General features: G+C 47.1%; 1 protein-coding gene across 1 annotated transcript in view; it reads left to right on the forward strand.

Moving 5' to 3' along the window:
- The first annotated feature begins 838 nt into the window (after window positions 1-838).
- LOC118777979 (ceramide transfer protein) overlaps window positions 839-20,884 on the forward strand; it is a 36,535-nt gene continuing 16,489 nt past the window's right edge. The window contains exons 1-3 of the mRNA XM_036529258.1: window positions 839-1,518; window positions 2,766-2,900; window positions 15,098-15,214. Of these exons, the coding sequence (XP_036385151.1) occupies window positions 1,420-1,518; window positions 2,766-2,900; window positions 15,098-15,214 (351 nt within the window). The 5' untranslated portion in view covers window positions 839-1,419. The remainder of the gene's footprint in view (window positions 1,519-2,765; window positions 2,901-15,097; window positions 15,215-20,884) is intronic.

Genomic DNA, 20,884 nt, shown 5'->3' on the forward strand with positions numbered 1-20,884 from the left:
AATTTTGGTGAAGTAGGTTACTTAAAGTGAAAGAAAGAAAGAAAAAGAAAGAAAGAAAGAATCAGTCTCACAAAATGTTAACAGTGTGGCTTAATATTTTGGATCAATATATACAGTATTTGTTGTGTTTCTCACTCACTTGCTGCAATATGGTGTATGCACATTTACTTATCCGCCTAATACATAAAAATGGAGGATGAATCAAAGGAACCTGAGGTAAACAAAGTTTTCAGAGTATTAACCTAACAAAACAAGAAGATGAATAAAACTTGGATAATAAGGCCACTCATATCAAGGGCATACGCTGATGGTCCACTGGTGGACACTATTCTGGACTTTTAGCTTTGTTATGGGCCTCTATGAATGACTAGCATGGCAAGAGACAAGATGCAAACACAGCAGACGGACAGATTGGATTTTCGTATTTAGCAGCACAAACCTTCCACAGTGGTCATATCTGAAGTTGAACTACTGCATTTCGTTAAAGATAGATTTAATGCAACCCACCCCTTTTCCTTAAACCCACAATGCTGTCGCAGTAACTACATATGTGAAATTGTATCATCTTAGAAAAAAATATCAGAGTATTCTTTCATTTTCAGTTCAGTGCATTATCGCAGCCCAGTAACAAACCAAACGTCGTCGCTCGCGGCTGCCGCCGACAGCACGACCTCCGGAACAACCCGAAGTCCACAGCTCGGCCAACCTCGGAAAAGCATAGCTATAAGGCGGGGCTTCGTTCCTAATTTGGCAAGGTTATCGTGACGTAGCGCAGGAGCCAGCGCCCCTCGACTACCCGTGACACGCGCTCCACACGCTCACAAACCCTTCAGACGTCAGTGAAGATGGCGGTTGTTTAGGTCAGTCAGTCTGCTCTTCAGCACAGCTTAGCTGTTAGCTGGCTACTGAATTCAGACCTTTGGAGAGGAGCACCACAGTGGGATTCGTACTTTAAAAACCGCCAGCTCCTTTAGACGAGAATTTCAAATGCGTTATTTTGGTTGTACGAGGTTGTCCCCTTGAGTACTACCACATAGCACTCGTTTTTACCGCTTTGAAGGAACCAAAGTGGGCGGGTTTTGATTATTAGCTAGCTCGCTAGCTGAGTTAACAGCTAGTTTCATAGGCGTGACGCTACCCAGCTAGCTGTCTAGCTAATATCTGTCAGGTAGCAGGTGTATTTAACTAACGTTGACCATCAAATGCAGTGAACGCTTGTTCGGTGGTTGTGTCAGCTATAAGGTACCTGTCTTACTCGCTGGCTAATTATTGTGAGGACTCTTTCCGTTTGTGGACTGTCTGTGAGTTTTACAAACTAGCAAGCACGCTAACAACAACCACTTTTTTCGGGTTTTTTTTGCTGTTTTTTTTTCTTTCAGTTACTTTTTTTTCGTTTTGACGAGGGGAGTTATCAAACAAATGTCGGATAATCAGAGCTGGAATTCTTCAGGCTCCGAGGAAGATTTGGAAACTGAGTCCGGACACGCTGTTGTTGAGTTTGGAGGAGTCCTGAGCAAGGTAAGGTGAAACCGAGGGTGTGGGGAGACACTCCTTAGGGAAACAGCGATCGCCTGTGTGAATGTAACGTTAGCCGAGTTAGCTGGATATCTAGCTGCCTGGATAAGTAGCCAGGTTAAAGCTGAGTCAACGTAACGTTAGATCACCTCGTTGCTCGTTAGTTGGCTTTGTGTATTAATCTCTTCCGTGCTTGCTGTCCAGCTAACCTTAGTGTAACTGTTAGTGGACAACCGAAATAAGATAAGCCAAGACCAACACGAACACGCGTTTTTTACACATACGGTACTAATTATGCAGCTAACGAATTTGACAGTTCGTTAGCTCAGGTTAGCCCAGGTAAGATGGTCAGCAAATCATTTCGATCTAATTCTGTCACGTGGATTTAGGCCAGGTAATTTAATTTTGTACCCTGCTGACGTTGGATGGCTGATTGTCGCTCATCGTTATGAATGTACAAGACTGTTTACAAATACTATGTTTGATAGCCATGAACTGTTAGCTACCAAAATACTATAGCAGAGCCGAATGGATTGATAGTCTGGCTGTGCTCCTTCAGATGTTACCGTGCCGCGATGTGCTCTCTGGCTCTGACAGATTGTATCAGCAAACTAGGTAACTAGGTTACACGTCTCTACTGTTTAACTCGCGGTTTATTAGCCTGTTTTAATACACTACGCGTGACGAAGTAGTCATCTAGGCTGCTTGCTAGGTAGCTAGATGTACTTTCGACTACCTGGCTACATCCCCGCTCATCATTATGTAGATCTACGCGTTTGTTTGAACAGCTGGCTAACGTTAGCTAAATCCAGCGCATATGGCATAATTTAGTTTCAACAATAAATAGAAAAATGCTACCAAAGATTTAGAACGTATGCTATGCTGGTTAGGTTGTCAACAACATAAACATCTTGATTTAAAATGATGATCTGCGATCAGATTACGTTGAGAACTTCAGTAGATTATCTACACACTTATCAGCGTTTTTTTCTTCGCCGCGTTGCTTAGGTTTAAACAACTTATCATGGTAGTTCATGGTAAGAACGGAACAATCTGTCGACAAACGCCTACACAGAAGTCACGATGAACGTTCAGATTCGCTGCTAGCACACCCGATAAGGTATCTTTTATTTTAAAAAGGTTTCGTTTAATTTTAGGGGATGGTAATGAGCACAGAAAGTCGATGCTCAGTATGAACAGGCTTCCAGAACAGGGTTCCTAACGGTGTTCTTCTTCTGGGCTTTCTGCAGTGGACCAATTATATCCACGGATGGCAGGACCGCTGGGTAGTGTTGAAGAACAACACTTTGAGCTACTACAAGTCGCAGGATGAGCGGGAGTACGGCTGCAGGGGGTCGCTGTGCCTCAGCAAGGCTGTCATCACGGTAAGGGCCTGCGTGGAACGCGGTCATTGTCACACTTGTCATCGGGAACGTTAGGTTTGTGGCGAATTGCAGGAGTGCAACATCCCTGTTGCCTGTATTATTAGTCTGCAGTTATTATGCAGTGCTTAGACCGCTTCTTTAGCAGCAAAGGGGTATGGGACACTAAAGAGGTACAAAGATGCATGTAAAAATCATGTCCTGAACATATGAAAGCATCAGTACAGTGTTGCTTTTCATTCCTGCTTGTTTAACCATAGTGTCATATTGAGTCATTGCTGGGTTCTGGGCAACAAGTTTACTGACTGCACAGCTATGATTAGTAGGCATAAGAATTTTCTTCAGGGCTTTTAAACCGCATTCACTTCATTTGGTGTTACCTGTTTTTGGTATTGCTTTGTTGTCTTGTGCTGGAAGTTGTTTTCTTGTGCTGGAAGTCACTCTGGATAAGACCGTATGCTCATGTAATGTAATGTCATGGGCCTTTTATATGTTATCCTGTCTCTGTTCCACACACCACAGTTGACCAGTGTCATTTGTGTGGTGTGTGGAGCGGAGTTACCCCGATGTCCTCATGCATTTTTCATTGTGTCCCGTTTATTTGGTTCCCCGCCTTCGTCACTTCCTCCGAATGCATTCCTCTCTTATAATGGAACACCGTCTCCTTCACACTCCATCGATTAAAAGCTGAGCTGTGAGAATCAGCAGAGGCACAAAAAAAGGTAACACCACAGAACAGATATAAAAACAAGGAGTCTTAACCCACTGGCCAGTGATTACATTCTCAGCTCACTTGTCAGATGACTTGAAGTGGTTTCAACATTGACCCCTTGCTTGCTTTGCGTCACCAGCTGCATGGAAGGAAGAGGAAAAAAGGGACAAAGGTTAAATTTAAAGGGAGAAATAAGTCAGAAGGCTCAGAGAGGGTTACGTCTTCCAGATATTATTATTATTACATATTTGCAATGTAGGTAGTTCTTTCGGTGCTCTTTGGCAGTTTCTAAGAATATTTATGTAATGCTGTAAGTTAGGAGTTGTGTTTTGCTTTGTTTTTATCCAAGGTCATTTTTGATCTAAGCATTCATTTGTTTAACCTGGTAGAAACATTTACTACTGGAACAAGTTGTAGGTACAGCTGGGGAAAGTCATTCTACAGACTACTGTCTGGAGTTGCATCGGTAGTCAACAGCATAGTCACATGTACACAGAAGTGGAATCGGACATGCTTTCATTTAATTACATTTATGCAATTATTCATTTGGCAGACGCTTTTAACCAAAGCGACTTACAGGTGACTTCCACTAACTATTTAGCTCAGTGCTTCTCAGACATTTGTGATGGATCGTTTGTGACTTAGGGGGAACGTTAATTGACCCACATAATAATGTAATGTAACACATTTATTCTGGCGCATTAACATAATGAGACGCATCCCATTCGTGTTACTGCTGAACGCGAACTCTGAACTCTTGTGCTCTTCAGCTGCTGAACGGTAAAGTTTTGGCATTGTTCATTTATGTAAGTATGTACCCTGTGCACAGAGTGTGATAGTGAGGCTTGCAGATCAGTGTGGTAACCACTGCTCTATTTAACCTCCTCACAGTTTTTTTTTTTTTTTTTTTTTGCCTTGTGCGGTAAGGCTTGGAGGGTCACATGCAGAGGGAAGGCCAGCTCTGACTAAGATACCCTGTGCCTATCTCCATTTGAGTTATAAGTCATACTTCAGTGTGCTTGCATGAAGTTGCTCCATTGGTCCATGAACATTTCAAGTCTGATTCTTCTGAAATTAAATGACGCTTGTCTGTGAAATAGTTTATTTGTGTGACGTAAGCTCCATGGTCTCATTCACAGGAAAAATAAATGGGCTTATCCCTTAGACAAAACACGATTAAAATAAACTCCAAATCTGATTAAACCACAGAATGTTTCATTGTCAGTTCCCATAAGCAAGGTACCAGGAATGGCTAGCAGGCAGAAAGTAAACAATAAGAACAATTCTATATTGTCTGTTATTACTGCACCGGGGGCTGCGTGGAGTTGAACGGATTGAATTGGTTTGGAATGCATTTAAAAGAGCTCTACGGTTGAGCAGGCAACTGCTAACTGCATAAATCACGGTAGAGCTAAGGGTGAAGGATTGGATTGTTTATTGGAATGTTGTGAGGCAAATGCAAGAAACTTTTAAGAAGGCAACTGTAGAAAGTGTCCTTCCAGGACAGGGGAAAAAATGTCTGGAGGAACTAGGGAAGAATAGATCCAGAGGCCTGTAATTATAAGGTTGCAGATGAGTGATATTGAGTCTGGAATGTTTCATCTGGTTTTGTCAGCATGTTAATCTGCGGGTAATTTCTCAGGCTCCTGTGAAAGGAATTGCCTCCGGAGCGGGGTCAGCCTGAAAGGGGATCAGCTGAATCAAAGTTGCGTTGTCTCATTACCAGGCTGAGCATGTAATCACAAGAAAGGCCTTTGTTACTTACTGCAGTGTTAAAATACCATCACTAAATGCATATAAAACATGCTTCTTTTATAGCAATTTTAATGTGTAGGAGGTACATTCATATTACAGTAGAATATTACTGTGGTATGGAAAAAAGGCCCAGCTATGCTCTTCAGTCAGGTAACAGTGTTGCTGTCACTGTCTGAATGGATGCCTGTGATGCCAGGCAGTGTGCTTCAGAACTGTCTGCTGTGCTGTTTTTGCTTGGACAGTTAATCTGCCTCCAGAGTGTCTACTGTAGCGTTAGTTTTCATATCACCGTAATGCTTTGAGCATTTGAGCGTCAGGGATTCAGAGTCCACCCGTCTGGCCTGGCTTTACCAACACACTGAAGAGTCTCCATGTTCTTTGAACAAGCACCTGACTTTAAAACGCTGTTATGCCACATAGGGTGCACAGTTGGCTTTTGTTGAAATGTTAGGATGTTTTTAAGTGTTTGGGATGTAGAATCAAATGTATTTTTAGTTTACCTTGAAATTTGGGGTCTGCAAGTACTCACAAATCACATTAGGCCACGTTGTGTCAGGAGCACCTCTTTGCCTTTGCACTGTGTTCCATAGTGATCTCACGATGGTCTAAGGTCAAGGGAAAGCTTGATGGATATACTGGCAAACCCATTTTCCAATTCAGAAATATCCCCAGAGTATTAGGGATTTGGAAAGAAAAGTAATCCGATTATGTATTTAATGAGTGAGGTATGAGCCTTTGACCATGGTGCACTTCACTGCTGCTTGTGTCCCATGTGAATCAATCTACTCTGTTCTGTTTTCCTCAGAGAACCTCTTTGGCTTCTTGTAATCGTAACTGCGATTTACAGTTACTCTCCAGGACTATGAATGAGCTTTGTCAAGGTTAAAAGAAGTGCCCTTTCTTCAGATTTTTACCATCAGTTTCAGTTTTGGTCAACGTGAAAATCTTATACTGAATGTAATTTGAGCCAGAAAGTTCTGTATTTGCAGTGTTGTTCAACGTTAGTGTGTTGTCACCTTGGTAAGAATTCTTGTGTTGGGAAATTGGGCTGCTTGTTTTACAGGAACGTCATGTCTGTCTGGCAGCGTAAGCCGATACTGAAAGAGTGGAAGAAATGAGATTTCTGCAGGGAAGGCGCAAGTGGCGGTGACAGTCAAGTTTGGACAGGCACAGCTCAGACTTTCCTGCGGTAGCCTTGCACAAAGCCGTGGAGACACTTCCTTTTAAATACAGCTGTCTGCTTCATATGAAGATGTTTTTTTTTTCCAGAAGGCCTGAATTGGGTTATATTTTATCCCTCTTAGTAATAAATCAAATAATTTAAAACTTTGGATTGGAAATATTGCAGCCAACTGCAGTTAAAAGGGCCTTGTGGCTACAGCAGCATCCTTAGTGGGAGTAGTGGGTAATGGGAACTTTTCCTGTAATGCGTTGTACAGCACAACAGTTCTTTCTTTCCAAGTCATCGCTTGTTGCACATGAATTAACCTAGTATTCAAAAAAGCACCTGTCTGTCTGCTTATTGTTAGCCCCTGTTGCTTCAAATTACAGATGTGTTGTGTTTCCTTTAGTGGGCTTGTAGTAACAAGAGGACACCTGACTTTTGTAAGGGAGATCGCACAAGGGGTTAGATAAACAGTGAATGAACGGATGAAGTCTCTTTGAAAAATGCACAGGTGGGTCCCATAATTATGGGGTCAGTATCCAAATGCCAATTTGCTATCTCAGGCAGAAACTATTGTTAACCTAACAACCAATAGATTTTTTTTTTGAGAAATCAAATTTGAGTGGTTTCTAGTAAACATTTAGTTAATGCTATTTGCATGAAGTCCAAAATGGAGATGTTTTCTGGTATAAAACAGAGTTTAAAACAAAGCCCTCAAAGTGGTATCACCACAGAGCTGCTTTGATGATATTCTACCATGCTGTTAAAACCATCAGAGCAGTCCTCTGTCAGAGTGAACATCTTGCGGAAGTGAAGGCTTTGGCATGAGTGGATCTAAAAACGCCAGGGCACATTATCACCACTGCAGGTTACCGCTCCTCTGGGGTCAGCCAGCTGTAGAAAGGCATTTGTTTATTGGTGATGTGAATATTTGATAAAGGCGAGGCTATTTGAAGCGTCACTATCAGTAAGAGTGAAGTACATTTAAATGTCAGTGTTTGTTGGCTTTTTGTTCTGTGCCTCAAAAGTCAAATTTGTAAAATGGTGTCACCTCAGACTCAGAAGGTTTTATGATCTGATTCAAACAACTGCAGATGAATCATTTAGCGCTGATATAGAGAACTGTGGTATGACGAATAGCCTATGCAGTAGCAAAAAAAATTTCAGTGAACTAAGCTTATTAAGGCAGTGTTTACATTGCGACTGATTAGTTTAGGGTCTGGGAACTTAGTCCAAAAAGTTCAAATGCAATTTTTATTCACGTCTAGAGAGAAAATGGAAAATGACCCATTCAATATAACATTACCCCAGTTCCTGGGACTCTGAAATTGTTTGTTCATCTAGTATAATCTGATATGGATTTTGCCTTTTTGACTCTAAACAGAGAGGGCCACTATTGGTGTCAGGGCAGTTAAACAGACCTCTGTTAGAACAAGCTCGTTCTTGCTACGGGTACCGGCCAAATCCCAGAGGCTCAGTAGATCATACGGGGCCATGCGGCGGAGTGGGAGAGCGGATTGATTCAGCATATTTAAAGCAGCTGCTCTATTGAGTTTTCTGGAATAGGCCGGAAGACCAATGCATTATGTATTCCTTTGAACTGAAGAAACAAACCCTGGAAATCCAGGAAACCTCATTTCATTTAAAGCCTGGAAGTGTGGTTTAAGTAGGAAGGTATATTCTTCGATATGCTTGTCAACCGGCCGGTTTGTTCTTTCTTCTGAAAGTGTTTTTTTTTTTTTTTTTTGGCCAATGAATGCTTCATGTGATTTCCCTAGGTTGATGTGATGCAGTATTTTATCCACATAGTTTCAGTGCAAGCCCTTTCCTCTAAGCCTGTTGAAGCTATATGGGAAAAATGTTGATTAACTTTGTATCATTATTGTGATCTATCTTTTGTTTATTGCATTTGGTTTTAAGCAGTATTGAATGCGGGCATGCAGCAAAGTCTTACAGCTTGATCCCGTGATGAGATTTTGACCTCTCTTACCAGGTCATAGATGAGTCCAACTTCCCTGCAGTTTGCTTGTTGCTTCCCTTGTTTCAGCACATCCAAATGTTGAAATGCTAAAAGCACGTTCTGCTCTACTGATAATTGCTAATGTGTGGTAATTACACATACCAGCCCCTACCGTTCACCGCTCAATGAAATCTGGATACAACATATTGAAATGTGTGCTCTGCCACACTTTTTTTTCTCTGATGTGGCCATTGGCATGGTAGAACATAGCTGGATGGAAATGTGAAGCTAGCTATGTTTGATGCTTGGACAGAACGGCTACTGCAATCCTTGCTGAAACGTAGAAACCTGTTTTTCAGGTCAGTGTGTGGTTTGTGGTGGTTTTTTTTTGATGAGTTGTACAGCAGTGGGCGTAATTTGCGAAAACCCTGGCTGGATATCTGCATTGGCTAATCATATTCCCAGCACTCTGGCATCACAGAGGATGAAAGAAGGGAGATGTCAGTGGCTAGCCGTGTAGATTTGTTGAGCGAGGTCGCTAACCCTGTGTGCGTTTTTCAAGAGGGGTCACTCACTAACTGGATCTGTATGCTTGTAAATAGAGGTCACAGACTTGATGTGTACGTTTGTAGGGCAGGACACACACTTCCTTTCCTTACATCCTCACATTTCCTGTGAGCGCATGTCTAAAAGAGGAAGTGCATCAGCGAATCTCGTTAGCCATTAGTGACACAGGTCCTTTTCTGGCCAACTTCCTCTTGCGCGGACACCCACGCGGCTAAGATCAGGGTGACACACTGAACAGGGTTTCACTGTAACCATGTCCAGGATCTCCTTGTCCCTGCTGAGGACGATAAATATGGCCTTACTCTGTGATTACAGGCAGGTCATGAGGGCAGTTTGGTTTCTGCACTGCCGTTATTTTTTTAAACAAACAAACAAAATTATTGTTGTTTTTATTTATTATTATAAGTTTGTGATTGATGCAGTCATTTTGTGATTTTTTTTTTGTGGGCTGGAAGACCATGTCAGGTGAAGTAATTATAAAAAGTCAGAAACATGATTAATCTTAGAAGTAACACCTGCTTTTGAGCTATCTACAAAGTAATTTGGAGCAAATTTCAGGGTCTATATGTAGCTGCTCAAAGAAAAATATGAGCACAAGCAAACCATTTACATACATTTGCATTCATTCGTTTGGCAGACGCTTTTATCCAAACGAACCTACAAGTGACGCAGAGTTTCAAGTGAGGCAGAGGCAGAGGCAGACTTGCGAGTGAGGCAAAGCCGTACTCATACGTTGAGTGAATTTAAATTCGGGATAACCAGAACCACTTCGCCATTGCATTTGCTGTATATTGAATGTGAAGCCGGGGCTGTGCTGTAGCTAAGAAAAAAAGTCCGCCGCATTGCCTTCTGGACTGTTTATTTAGTTTCCCCTGTGCAGACCGAACGGAGACTCAGGAAGGAGCATGTCGCCTGCCCTGTCTGCCCCGGTGCCTCCTGCGCTGTGCGGCACAGGCATTTGTTCCCAGGAAGCGCAAGCCCTGCCTATTCAGGGCCATCGTCTTGGGTGTGTAGAGGGCTCACCACCTCCAGGTTGCTAACGCTCTCTGTTTGAATCCCCACGTTTAAAATGGCACAAGGTTCGGTGCCTGTCCCACCGTGCACAATGCGGATTGTGACTTCACACACACACACACACACACACACACACACACACACACACAATGCTGGGAGGGCCTCGTCAAATCCCAGCTGGAAGGTTGTCTTGGGAAGGCCATGAAAGCATCGCTCTTTCAAGTCCAGCCTCTCCAAATGTTTTCCAGAGCATCGCACACCCAAAACGCAGGATGAGAGCGAGCGGACACTTCCCACAAATCGCCCTCATGATGCGATGAATCCTTTGTAACGTCTATTAAGATCTCTCAGCTCAGGTATTTCACAATAGCAGTTGCAGAATTAGAAAGACTGCTCTGTCTGGCTGTGCCACACCTTAATGCTCTGCATGGCTACCACAGCACAGAGTTTGGCTTTAACCATGCGTTCCTAGCAGTGGGTAACATCAGAACAGAACGGTAATAGTCTGTGCTTGTGTCTCACCCTTCGGCTCATAAGTCAGTAATATTAATCAGTGTTCGACTAAATAAATTATCTGCAGTTAATATTTGTTGTAGTTGCAGCTGATATGTTTTTAAGCTGAACTGACATAGCTGTAAGCGTAGGATAAACACCTTCAGTGATATCTTTCTGCTTGTACAAACACAACTCTGGCAGCACATTTCTCTCTTGAAGGACTCAGAGCAGATAACTGTCAGGTGATGTCAAACCCAGATCAGTGTCCAGTTCATCTCGGTTAAGCCTGATAAGTTGACAGCAGTCTGGGCAAAGCCACCATATGCAGTATACCCTGTGGATCAGGGCATAAACCAGAGGAGCATCTTGCCCAGTGGGTGAAGGTGTGTTTCTCTAGTAGCTATTATAGTCAGGATTACAAATGAGCATACCTTCTCTGGAAACACTTAAAAGGTTAGTCAGCAAACCAAATATATTCTCAGTTCCTTGACAACATCCTTTTGCGGCAATGATGGCCTCACTGCTGTAACTTGGAAGTAATTAAAGGTTTAACAGATTTACCGTCAGGACGGGTATGAGGCAGCTGTCTTGTTCAGAGTCTGTGGGACTCACCAGCACTTGAGTGTAATGGCCCACGCCGTGCCGCGCCCCGTCAGAGTGACTCCCAGGGTCTTATTTTAATCTGTTCCCACTCCCTCCACGACCCCAGCTGACTCCCCTGTGGCCCCGGTTGGTTTTTCCGTGTGGCGGAATGTTCTAGCGAAGACCACAGAGCTCGTCACGTGATCCGTGCCGAATATAATCCCAGCTCTCAAAACATTAAAAAACAGTCTGAAACCGCGGTCCGGACTCCCCGCTTCACCGTCACGTTTCCGATCCCAGAATGGAGCGTCCTTAGCTCTTCTGACTTGAGACATTCAAGGCCAAGATAAAGTGGATTCACAGGATTTATGTGAACTAAACACTTTAATTTAAAATTCTTGAGAATGAGTCATTTTGTATGATGTAAATCACCATAGGTTGACTTTTGGCTTTGTATATCAAGGCAAGGGGTGTGGGTTGTGGGGGGTGGGGGTAGGGGCAAGCAGGGAAATCTTGACATATTTTGCCTCTTAAAATGTATATGTTTCAGATAAGATAAGACTTGTGGGATATTTACGGTGACAGGTGTTGGGTGTTTCCATTAAAGGAGTTCATTTCAGTCTCTCCCCTGGTGATTTGAAGGTGCGCCTTGTATTAACAGTTCTCTGCTGAACAGTACACACCGTACCACTGTCTTGCGGTGCCACAGAAGTTACTTTCAAACATTTTCAGTGGGAGTGCAAGCATGACCCTCTGTTTCTGATTTAACAGGAGGGCCCCCTGTCAGAAGCTCAATTTCCAACAGACTTTAGATCAATCTAAAGCGGATGTTGAGGGCAGGAGAGATTGAGAAACACTAATGTTGGCCAGTCTTACTCATCTACAGGGTGTGTGTGGTTGTGTTTGTGTGTGTGTGGGGTTGTGTGTGTGTGTGTGTGTGTGTGTGTGTGTGGGGTTGTGGTTGTGGTTGTGTGTGTGTGTGTGTGTGTGTGTGTGTGTGTGTGTGTGTGTGTGCATGTGTGTGTGTGTGTGTGTGTGCGCGCATGTGTGTGTGTGTGTGTGTGTGTGTGCGCGTGTGCATGTGTGTGTGTGCGTGTGTGTGTGTGCGCGCATGTGTGTGTGTGTGTGCGCGTGTGGTTGTGTGTGTGTGTGTGTGTGTGCGCGTGTGTGTGTGTGTGAGAGAGAGGGTGTGCACAAACTGTTAAAGATAAGAGATGCATTTCTGCAGGGTTTTCTCCACATTCTTCTGTGGTCAGTTGCGTTTTTATCTGCACTTTATTCTTTATTCTTTATTCTTATTTGTGCTTTGGTTCATGTGAAAGTCACAGCCACAGAGCTGCAGAAGGCAGAGGAACACAGTAGCTGGCAGATGAAAGAAGTGAGAGGTGTGGGGATCTGAGAGGGCTTAGGCGGGGTGGGAGTCTTCATGTACCTCTCACCACCACCACTCTGAACCTGAACTGAACCTGGTCTTAATCCATAGCTTTAGGCACAATTTAAATGCAAATCACACTAACTCTACAGAGATTATGTTCAGTAAATGTTGTGAGATTGATGATTTAAAGTTCTCAATGAGGATGACTTGTAGTAGCCGGTCCATATGGTATGTGTGTCTTCATTTACAAAATGTATTAAGTATGGATGTGTTAATCTTTCGTGCTCGTCTCATTTGAACAAAGCACCCCTTTAATATTAAGAGTTTTGTCCTGGTGACATCCATCATTGTAGTGGATCTGTGCATAAATCCCTGATTAGCTGTAAAGAACTTGCATGGACATGCACATGTATGGATTGCATCAGAGCTTGTCCAAAACACTGGTGTGCAAGTAGGACACACAGTCAGATTCTCTGTGTGACTCTTTCTGACAGGTGAATGTTATCCCTCAGTTTGCAGCCTTGACATGTGAGTGATGCCTTGGGCGGTAGCCTGGGTTTCCAGTTACCCTGCCGCCTTCGTTTCCACCATGTGTGTTCAGGTAGAAAGAGGGAGAGAGACCGTGAGCTGATGCTTCCCTGAGCCCACGCCGCTGCTTAACCCGCACAAGCACTATTTACTGCTTGTAAAACGGCTTGTAAATGTCGAGCGAGTCTTTGTTGTTGTTCTTTCGAGCTTTCCGCCCGGACCACGGGCAGCTCATGGGGTGCATGCTCGTAGGGTCGACCCGCAGCACGACCGTGAAAAGGCCCCCGGCAGCTTGTGGGAAAATCCGCTTTTGATCACGCTCAAAGTGTTTAACCTCTTGGTGGCGCGACCATAAGAAACCCCCTTGTTTTCGTCTTTTATCTCCGTGCAAAACAAATTGCTCAGCGGGCCCCGAGCGTGTCACGCAGGCTTAAAGAATGTTAATGAAGCTGTTAATTCCTCAGAACTTTGTCATGCAATTATTTTGAACTCGGCGGCTCATACGTGAATCGAAAAAAACGCAACAAAGAGAGTGGTCGTTCGAAAAGTAGTGAAGCGAGAATGTGCTCAGCGTTGAGCAGAGGATGAGTGATCACCCCTGTGTGTCTCTCCAGCTGACTGATAAATCTATAGATGAATTTCTCCGAAACCTGATTGGCTTTGTGCAAAAAAAAAAAAAGTGTTTGATATTTAAGTGCTGCTAGACAGCTTCAAAGGGTAGCAGAAGTATGTTCTCCTGAGCACCACTCTAATGGCATCTGTCCTCTCTGCATGCAGTAATCTCTAAATCTAGAAGTATTGCGGCTGCAGTAAGTCTGGGATAAAATAGGCTACATTATAGAAGTTGAAACATGGTGGCAGTATTTCTGTTTTGATGTAGCCCTCTCCACAGCTTTCTACCCACTGTCTCCCTGAGTTTGAATCTGACTTTATCATAGTCTTTCTTCGGCTCTGCCTTCCAAACGCACGTGATCCAGGCACTGTGATGTGACTCGCACTTCTTTGTGAACTGTAAAATTCTCACAGTTTTAACTGTTCTGCTGTGCTGGAAGCCACTCTGTGTAAGAGTGTCTGCTTAACGTAATGTAATGTAACAAGGTGGTGCTGTACAATGGTAGGGAGCGTAGGATGGCAGTATTTGGACGGGAGCATGTTGGTACCACCCTGACAAACTCGGGTGTCGCTCGCTGCGTACCAAAGATGTCCGTGTCCCAGCCGACCTGGGTACAGAGGCTGGGTAGGTGCTCACAGCCTTCCTGACCCCCCCCCCCCCGGCAGCTACTGCAACGGGCCGCTCGGAGAGGTCTCCCCTCGCCCTAATCACCTGTCCCGCAGAGGAATGCGTGGAATTGGGCTCACTCGTGCTGCAGTTCCGCATCCCCCCCCCCGAGGAATGCAGAGGAAACCCCCTCTCTCCCCGACAGCCCTGGCTCTTTGCAGCGAGCGGCGGCTCCTTTGAGATAAAGCAGGGCCCAGGCGATGAAAGGCGCGGGCGGGCTGCTCTCTCAGCGGCCCTGCTTCAGCTCTCTAAACCCTGCCTGCCGCTGTTTACACTCCGCTCAGGTCTGCTTATTTTAGGCAGGAGGAGTGCTTACACGGTATGACACCACGCACAACTTGTTAACGTAATAAAATGAAAACCTGCCTCCTGTGTTATCCTGGGGTGTTTGTCTGATATGGTAAAAAGAAAAATTGCTAAAACATCACTCCCCCCCTTATGAAATCACTGTCGTCATTATCAAAGGTTTAGTTCAAATGTCTTTAGCTGTAGTTTGTATTTTCACGGTGTTCGTTTTTCTACATAAGACGTATAGGGCGTGATTGGCAGTCCTCCTCAGTGTGCTCCCATTCGGATGCTTCTGCAGTCAGCACTGATAATGCGATGGAGTCATCAGGTGCAGAACCGCATGCTGACAGCCATCCTGACACTCCTCTGCAGATAAGAGGCCCTCCTGTTTCAAAACCCCCGGCGCCTTTGTAGCTAACCGACATATCTCTCCCTCTTCCTCTCTCTCTCTCTCTCTCTCTCTCTCTCTCTCTCTCCCAGCCCCACGAGTTTGACGAGTGCCGGCTGGACATCAGCGTAAATGACAGCGTGTGGTACCTGCGGGCCCAAGACCCAGAGCACCGGCACCAGTGGATCGACTCCATCGAGCTCCACAGGGTAAGGCGCGCGCCGGGCTTGCGAAACCTTCGCCTTCTTCCCAGAGGGTTGCATTACATAACGGTTTAAACACGTTTACTGTTACTGTCACTGACGCAAAGTCGGCCGCTTCCCTGGTGATAAGTAGAGTTGTGAAAGAGGTCGTAGGAGTTTTTGAGCGCCATTGTGCCACCGTCTTGTCTGTTGTGCCTTGACTGCTATAAGCGCTCGGTGCTGACCGGAGCCATTCCTTGTGAAAGGTTTGACCTTCTGTAGCCCATTTCTGGACAGAGCTCAGTAAGACAGCGCTGGTTTGACTGTGTGTTGTGTGTAGAATGTAGTCCGTAGTTTCCCACTGGCTGAGCCAAAGCTGCCTGACCTCAACGAATGCATTTAAATAGTGTCAAATTCAGATGACTTCCAGTGCCTGCGTGTCTGTGTGAGAGAGACAAATAGACGTTGATGTCTTTGAAACAGGCCCGGTTCAATGCGGCCTCGCTGCGTGTAGCTTGAAGGTAGCGTCCCAGCGTCCTACTAGGCTTCAGCTCGTAATATTTAAAACCCAAGAGGAAGGAGTATAAGCCTTGGCTGCTCTTTCTGAGGGGCGAGGCTCTTTAAGGCGGTAACACTATTGGCGGTAAGTGACGCAGAGGGACTTTCTGCGAAGTCACTTGTAGGGCATAACACTTACGCTTCCATCATCCTAACGAAAGAGGACGCCGAGGGCCGCGCTAATTGAGCGTGAGTTAATGGACGGTCCCCGAGAGCGCGCCGCGTGTGTGAGACCACTAATGAGCAGCCTGCTCCTTTCAACACGCCGCGCACGAACACGAGGACGCAGGCATGGGACTGCAGTCGGGCCTTTACAAGCGGTTACAAGCGGAGGTGTCTTCCATCTCTACTGTCACCGTGTGATCCCCCCCCACCTCCGCCACTTGGTTCCGTTTCTGCGGCTTCATGTGACGACATGTGCTGTACCAGGGTAGGAAATCCTGTGTGGCCGGAGACGGGGAGGGTAAGTGTGGGTGAGAGGCGGGTCAGCCCGCGCCGTCCCCTTTCACTGTCGCGGAAAATGAGGTTCATTACTGGCCTCTATTATATTTCTTATATATTATATATATTCATATATCCTCTGACAGTCACAGCCTTAAGCTGTGGGACAGTCGTACAGTTACAGCCTGTCACTGAGCCGAACTGCAGGTCTGCCGCCTGGGGTTTGTTGTGTTTGCATTTTTTTAAATTGCATTCTGCAGTTGTAGGGTTGATTCCATGAAAATGAAAATGATTCCTTGTTCTTGCTACGAGCCTAACTGGCTAAATGGCTGCTGCACGCCATTACCCTGCTTTCTGGAAAAAGATCAATCTTTCCTCGCCTCGGCCAGCTTTATTTGTAGAGTGCGCGCACCTGTAGTGTTTGCAGGCCTGACTTCCACGCCCTCGTTCCTCTGTGCCAATGCAAACAGGGTGAGGTGAGAGAGTGTGGCGGGGACGCTGTCTTAGCCTGGTAGCAGGGTAGAGGAGCGGGCCGTCAGCTGCTGGCGCGGGCCCGTTCCGCCTCGCTGTTCGCGACGTGGCAGGCTCCCAGCGCCCGGTAACCAGACCCCGCGTAACCTCCTGGCCGGACCTGGTATCGCTCGCCTCATTAGCTTCATTACCCGCGCCACCAACACGCAGCGGCGGTTTCAGAACGGGTCCAGGTCCCAAACTACTTGCTACAGCAGGCCTGCGCAGCCGAGGCCCCCCCCCCCCCCCCCCCAACCCGTCCGGTCAGCACGCACCCGGCGTATCTCACAAACCCCACGGAGCTGCGTGTTTACACGAGAGGGAGAACGCGATACCGTAGCATGAAGGCTCAGATACCGCTTGTTTTCTTTAATTCCCGGACCGGTGGCATTGTTGCGCTCACAATGGAACGCGCGAGACCTTGAGGTGCAGATAAGGGGGCGTGAGCGGCGCCCATTGTTCGCCGCCACCGCGAGGGACAAAGGAGAGGGGCGAGGCTGTGACACCGAGGCGGGGCCGGGGACCGTAAACGTGTCAGCGATTTCGGCGCCCGCGAGGTGCGAACTTTATATCCTCCCACTCCTGCTCCCTCTGCCGCTGCGCTGGCTGCCGCGCCAGCTCACACGCCAGCTCACACTCGGCAGCGCATTCAGCCTCGCCGGTACAGGTCATAATCTGCCCCACAGATGCCTGATCCTCTCCGAGGTATTATCATTCATCAGTAGAGAGAGAGAGGAGAAAGTGTTAGAGAGAGATCTAGAATGAGAGGGAGAGAGGGCAAAGGAGAGAGAGGAGAAATTGAGAGAGAGATCTAGAGCGAGAGAGAGACAGTGCTAGAGAGGGATCTAGAGTGAGAGAGAGAGAACGAGGGTGAGGAGAAAGGGCTGGACAGATATCTAGAGGGAGAGAGAAGAGCTAGAGAAAGAGATCTTGAGCAAGAGAGAGAGCTAGGGAGATGATTATTGATCAGCTCATGCATGTTATACGCCTGACTGCAGGAATGATTGCTTTAGCAATATTGTTATTATTGAAACAGTGAAGCCAATAAAGCGTTTGAATTTGAATTAGAGGGAGCTAGAGAGAGAGACAGAGAGAGAGAGGGAGGGAGGGAGGGAGGGAGGGAGGTGGGGAGCGAGCGCTGGGTGCCCTGACCCGGCTCTGATGGGCTCTGCGCCAGGGGCTGCCGGTGCAGGGGAAGGGTGGTCCGCTGGCCCGAGGCCTGCAGCCAGGCTGTATGAAGGTGATAATTGAGCCCTGAGCCGCGGGGCTCCCAGCACAACCACCCCCAGGCCTCCCGCCCTGCCGGACACACCGCCAGCAGGGCTTTCCCTGCCCCATCGGCTCGCATAGGAAGCAGTGCTGAGCTCACAGCATTCCTGTAACGCTGACTCCCAAAGCAGAACAATCACAGCAAAAGAGCCCACCCTTATGTGGCGGGAGCTTCCTATTTTTCCCCCCATTAAAAAATGAATCGGTAAAGCAGCACACCGGACGTAGTTTGTTCTCTGCGTCCCGGCGCTGTGGCCCTAAGGCAGGCACAGGGCGCACTGCGGCGTGAGGGAGGTGTGCGAGTGGAAGTGTGCGCCTCACCCAGTCGGTGTGCAGGACAGGAGGAGGATGTTTACTCCCTGCGTGACCCCCTCGGGGGTCAGCCCCGCTTCCTCTGTTCTCACTGCGAACCCCCCGCACATCTGCTCCGCTCTCAGGAACGCTTCATTCCAATCGGCTTTCTCGTGTTGAATTATGCTGGGTGTGTCCCGCTTAGTGATTCATATCCAGTATCCAGCTTCCTGGTTAACAGGCTGGTGAGTGTATACCTGCTGTACTGGGGGGGGGGGGGGGGTCGTCCTTGAGGAGAAAGCGAAGCCCACGCCTCGCCCCTGACACACTCTGCTTATTTATAGCGGCGGCGTTGGGAAATCCCTCTCCCGGGCGCTGAGCCGCACGCGCTCACTCTCTCGCTCGCTCTCTCTCTCTCTCACTCGCCCGCTCGCCTCGGAGAGCCTGGAAAGAGTGAGTCACCGAGGCCGCATGACAGCCGTGACTCACCGGGCCCCCCTGCTCACCGCGGATCAGGAGATCCTCCGCCGCGCCGTCCCTCCGTGACCGCCAGTTACCTCGCAGATCGCGCTTCCTGCCAGCGCCGCTCCGGCCGTCCCGGCTCGTGCGTCACAGGGGATCAGCCGTTTATTTGCGTCCGGCGCGGGCGTAGCTTCGGGTGCCGCGGTGCCGGAATCGCCGCTCTTATCTGCCGCTGGCCTCCCCGTCGCAGATTTACACGGGCCGGCCTGGAAACCTTACTCCGCCAGCTCATGTTGCGCTGATAAAATCAGCAATTTTGGTGCTGAGCGTAACGGGAGCAAACCTGTTAACGTTTTCTTGGGTGCCTTCTTTCCCCAAAGGGAGGGGCGAGATGTCGGACGAGAGATACCGGTTGTGGGAATGAGGGAGCAGGGCGATGCGTTCGCACACCTGCTTCCCCCCCCCGGCGGCTAGTGAGCGCGCGTGTCATCAAAGCCTCGCTCGGCAGTCTGTAATTCACTCTGTGTCTGGATTCAGAGGCGGAATATTTTATGTTTAATAAATAAATTCATTTCAATACCGTCACGCAGTTCAGCCTGTGATTGTTTGCTCAAAGGAGCTGATGCCTCTTGAAGTGAAACGTATAACTAAAGCTTCCTGTTGTACATAGGATGTTACGCTAAGCCGTGTGAAAGGCCTGCTCATTGACAATAATGAGGACTCCGCAGTGGCTTTCATGGGTATGCAGATTGGTTCCATTCAGACGGCGTGTTGGGGGAAACGATCGTCTGCGTACTCCATGCATTTTAATGTCCAATTAAGCCGCTGAATAAAGCTGATGATTCCCTGGTAGTTTGATCATTACTCCCTCCTCTGTTTCATCCTCTGCATTTTGTAATTGTAACTGTGATGTACAACAGGCATCGCTGCGTTTGACTGCGTTTAAGGTGGTATTTTCAGGTCGTGCCGGGTGTGTGCATGGAGCGTTTTGTAGTTTTTCCGTGATTGTGCTGTAGGCTCTACCTGGGCAGTTGTATTTCGCAGTCTTGCATCTGCAACATATTGCTCTTACAAAGGCAGTCGGCTTGTATATTCTCTTCCTTCTGGTCTGTATGGGTGTAGTTATAGAGTAGAGAGTTGATATGTTAGCGATACAGCCTGCTTGAGTGAGACCGCTTGTCGTTCACTGAATGTGGCTGTAAGCAGGCACTCAGTTACGCTGGGTGAATATGTACTAAATGCAGAATATTGGCACGTGAGAAGCCTGTATGGGAAAGCAGTTCACCTTTTACAGCGGGGGGTGTCAAACCTGATTCCTCAAGGGCCGTGCGTTCGCTGCTTCTCGTTCCCGTCAATTCAGCAGCCCTAATTGATCCAATTAGTCAAGCCGAGTGCCTTTAAATTGCCAAAGCGCGCTCACACGCGTCCTAAGCGTCGGCCAGAAAGCGGCGTTCAGCTGCGATTTCTGGTACTGAGTATGTGTTGAACTGTGAAATAAGTGTTGAGCTGAGTTAACGGAGCTGGTTGAATGCATTCGTGAAAGGGCGCTGGAGCAAAAGCCAGCATGCGCAGAGCTCTCCGGGGGACCGGCTTTGTTACAGCGCTTCACAGGCCTTCTATCTGCCCCAGCTGACTTGTGTGTAGCAGCAGGGCTGAGGAGAAGCTTCAGAGCCCTCTGCTTTGGATTCGTCTGCAGCGCCCTGCACGCAGGAGCCGGGTTTACGAGGCAATAAACCTGGCAGCGATTTTATTCACGGAAGAGCGAATGTGGTTGGCCACCAGAAGGCTGACGGTGCTGAACGCATGACAGGTTGAAGGCAGTTTACCGCTGAGCTAGTAGGAGAATGAGAAGAATGCGTCTCTGGTGCCACCTAGAGGCCGGATGTAGACATTCGCCGACATTCCCCGTAGTAGAAGTGCGGTTTTATTTAACGAAGTGGGTCGCTTATTCAGCGTCACGTTTGAAGTGGAGGAGCGCTCCGCTATTTTTTCCATCATGGGCTGAATTCCTAGACTGCTGTCTTGGCAGGGTTTTTAGGAAAGAACAGAATGCAACAGAAGAGTGAACAGAAGCAACCAAACCGTTATCTCAGGCTATCTCAGCATGGGTTTTTAATAGATCCTGCACCTCGCACTGGAGGACTGATGCGTTTGCCTGCTGCAGTA

This window comes from Megalops cyprinoides, chromosome 5 (assembly GCF_013368585.1).
Source record: "Megalops cyprinoides isolate fMegCyp1 chromosome 5, fMegCyp1.pri, whole genome shotgun sequence".
NCBI classification, from domain to species: Eukaryota; Metazoa; Chordata; class Actinopteri; order Elopiformes; family Megalopidae; genus Megalops; species Megalops cyprinoides.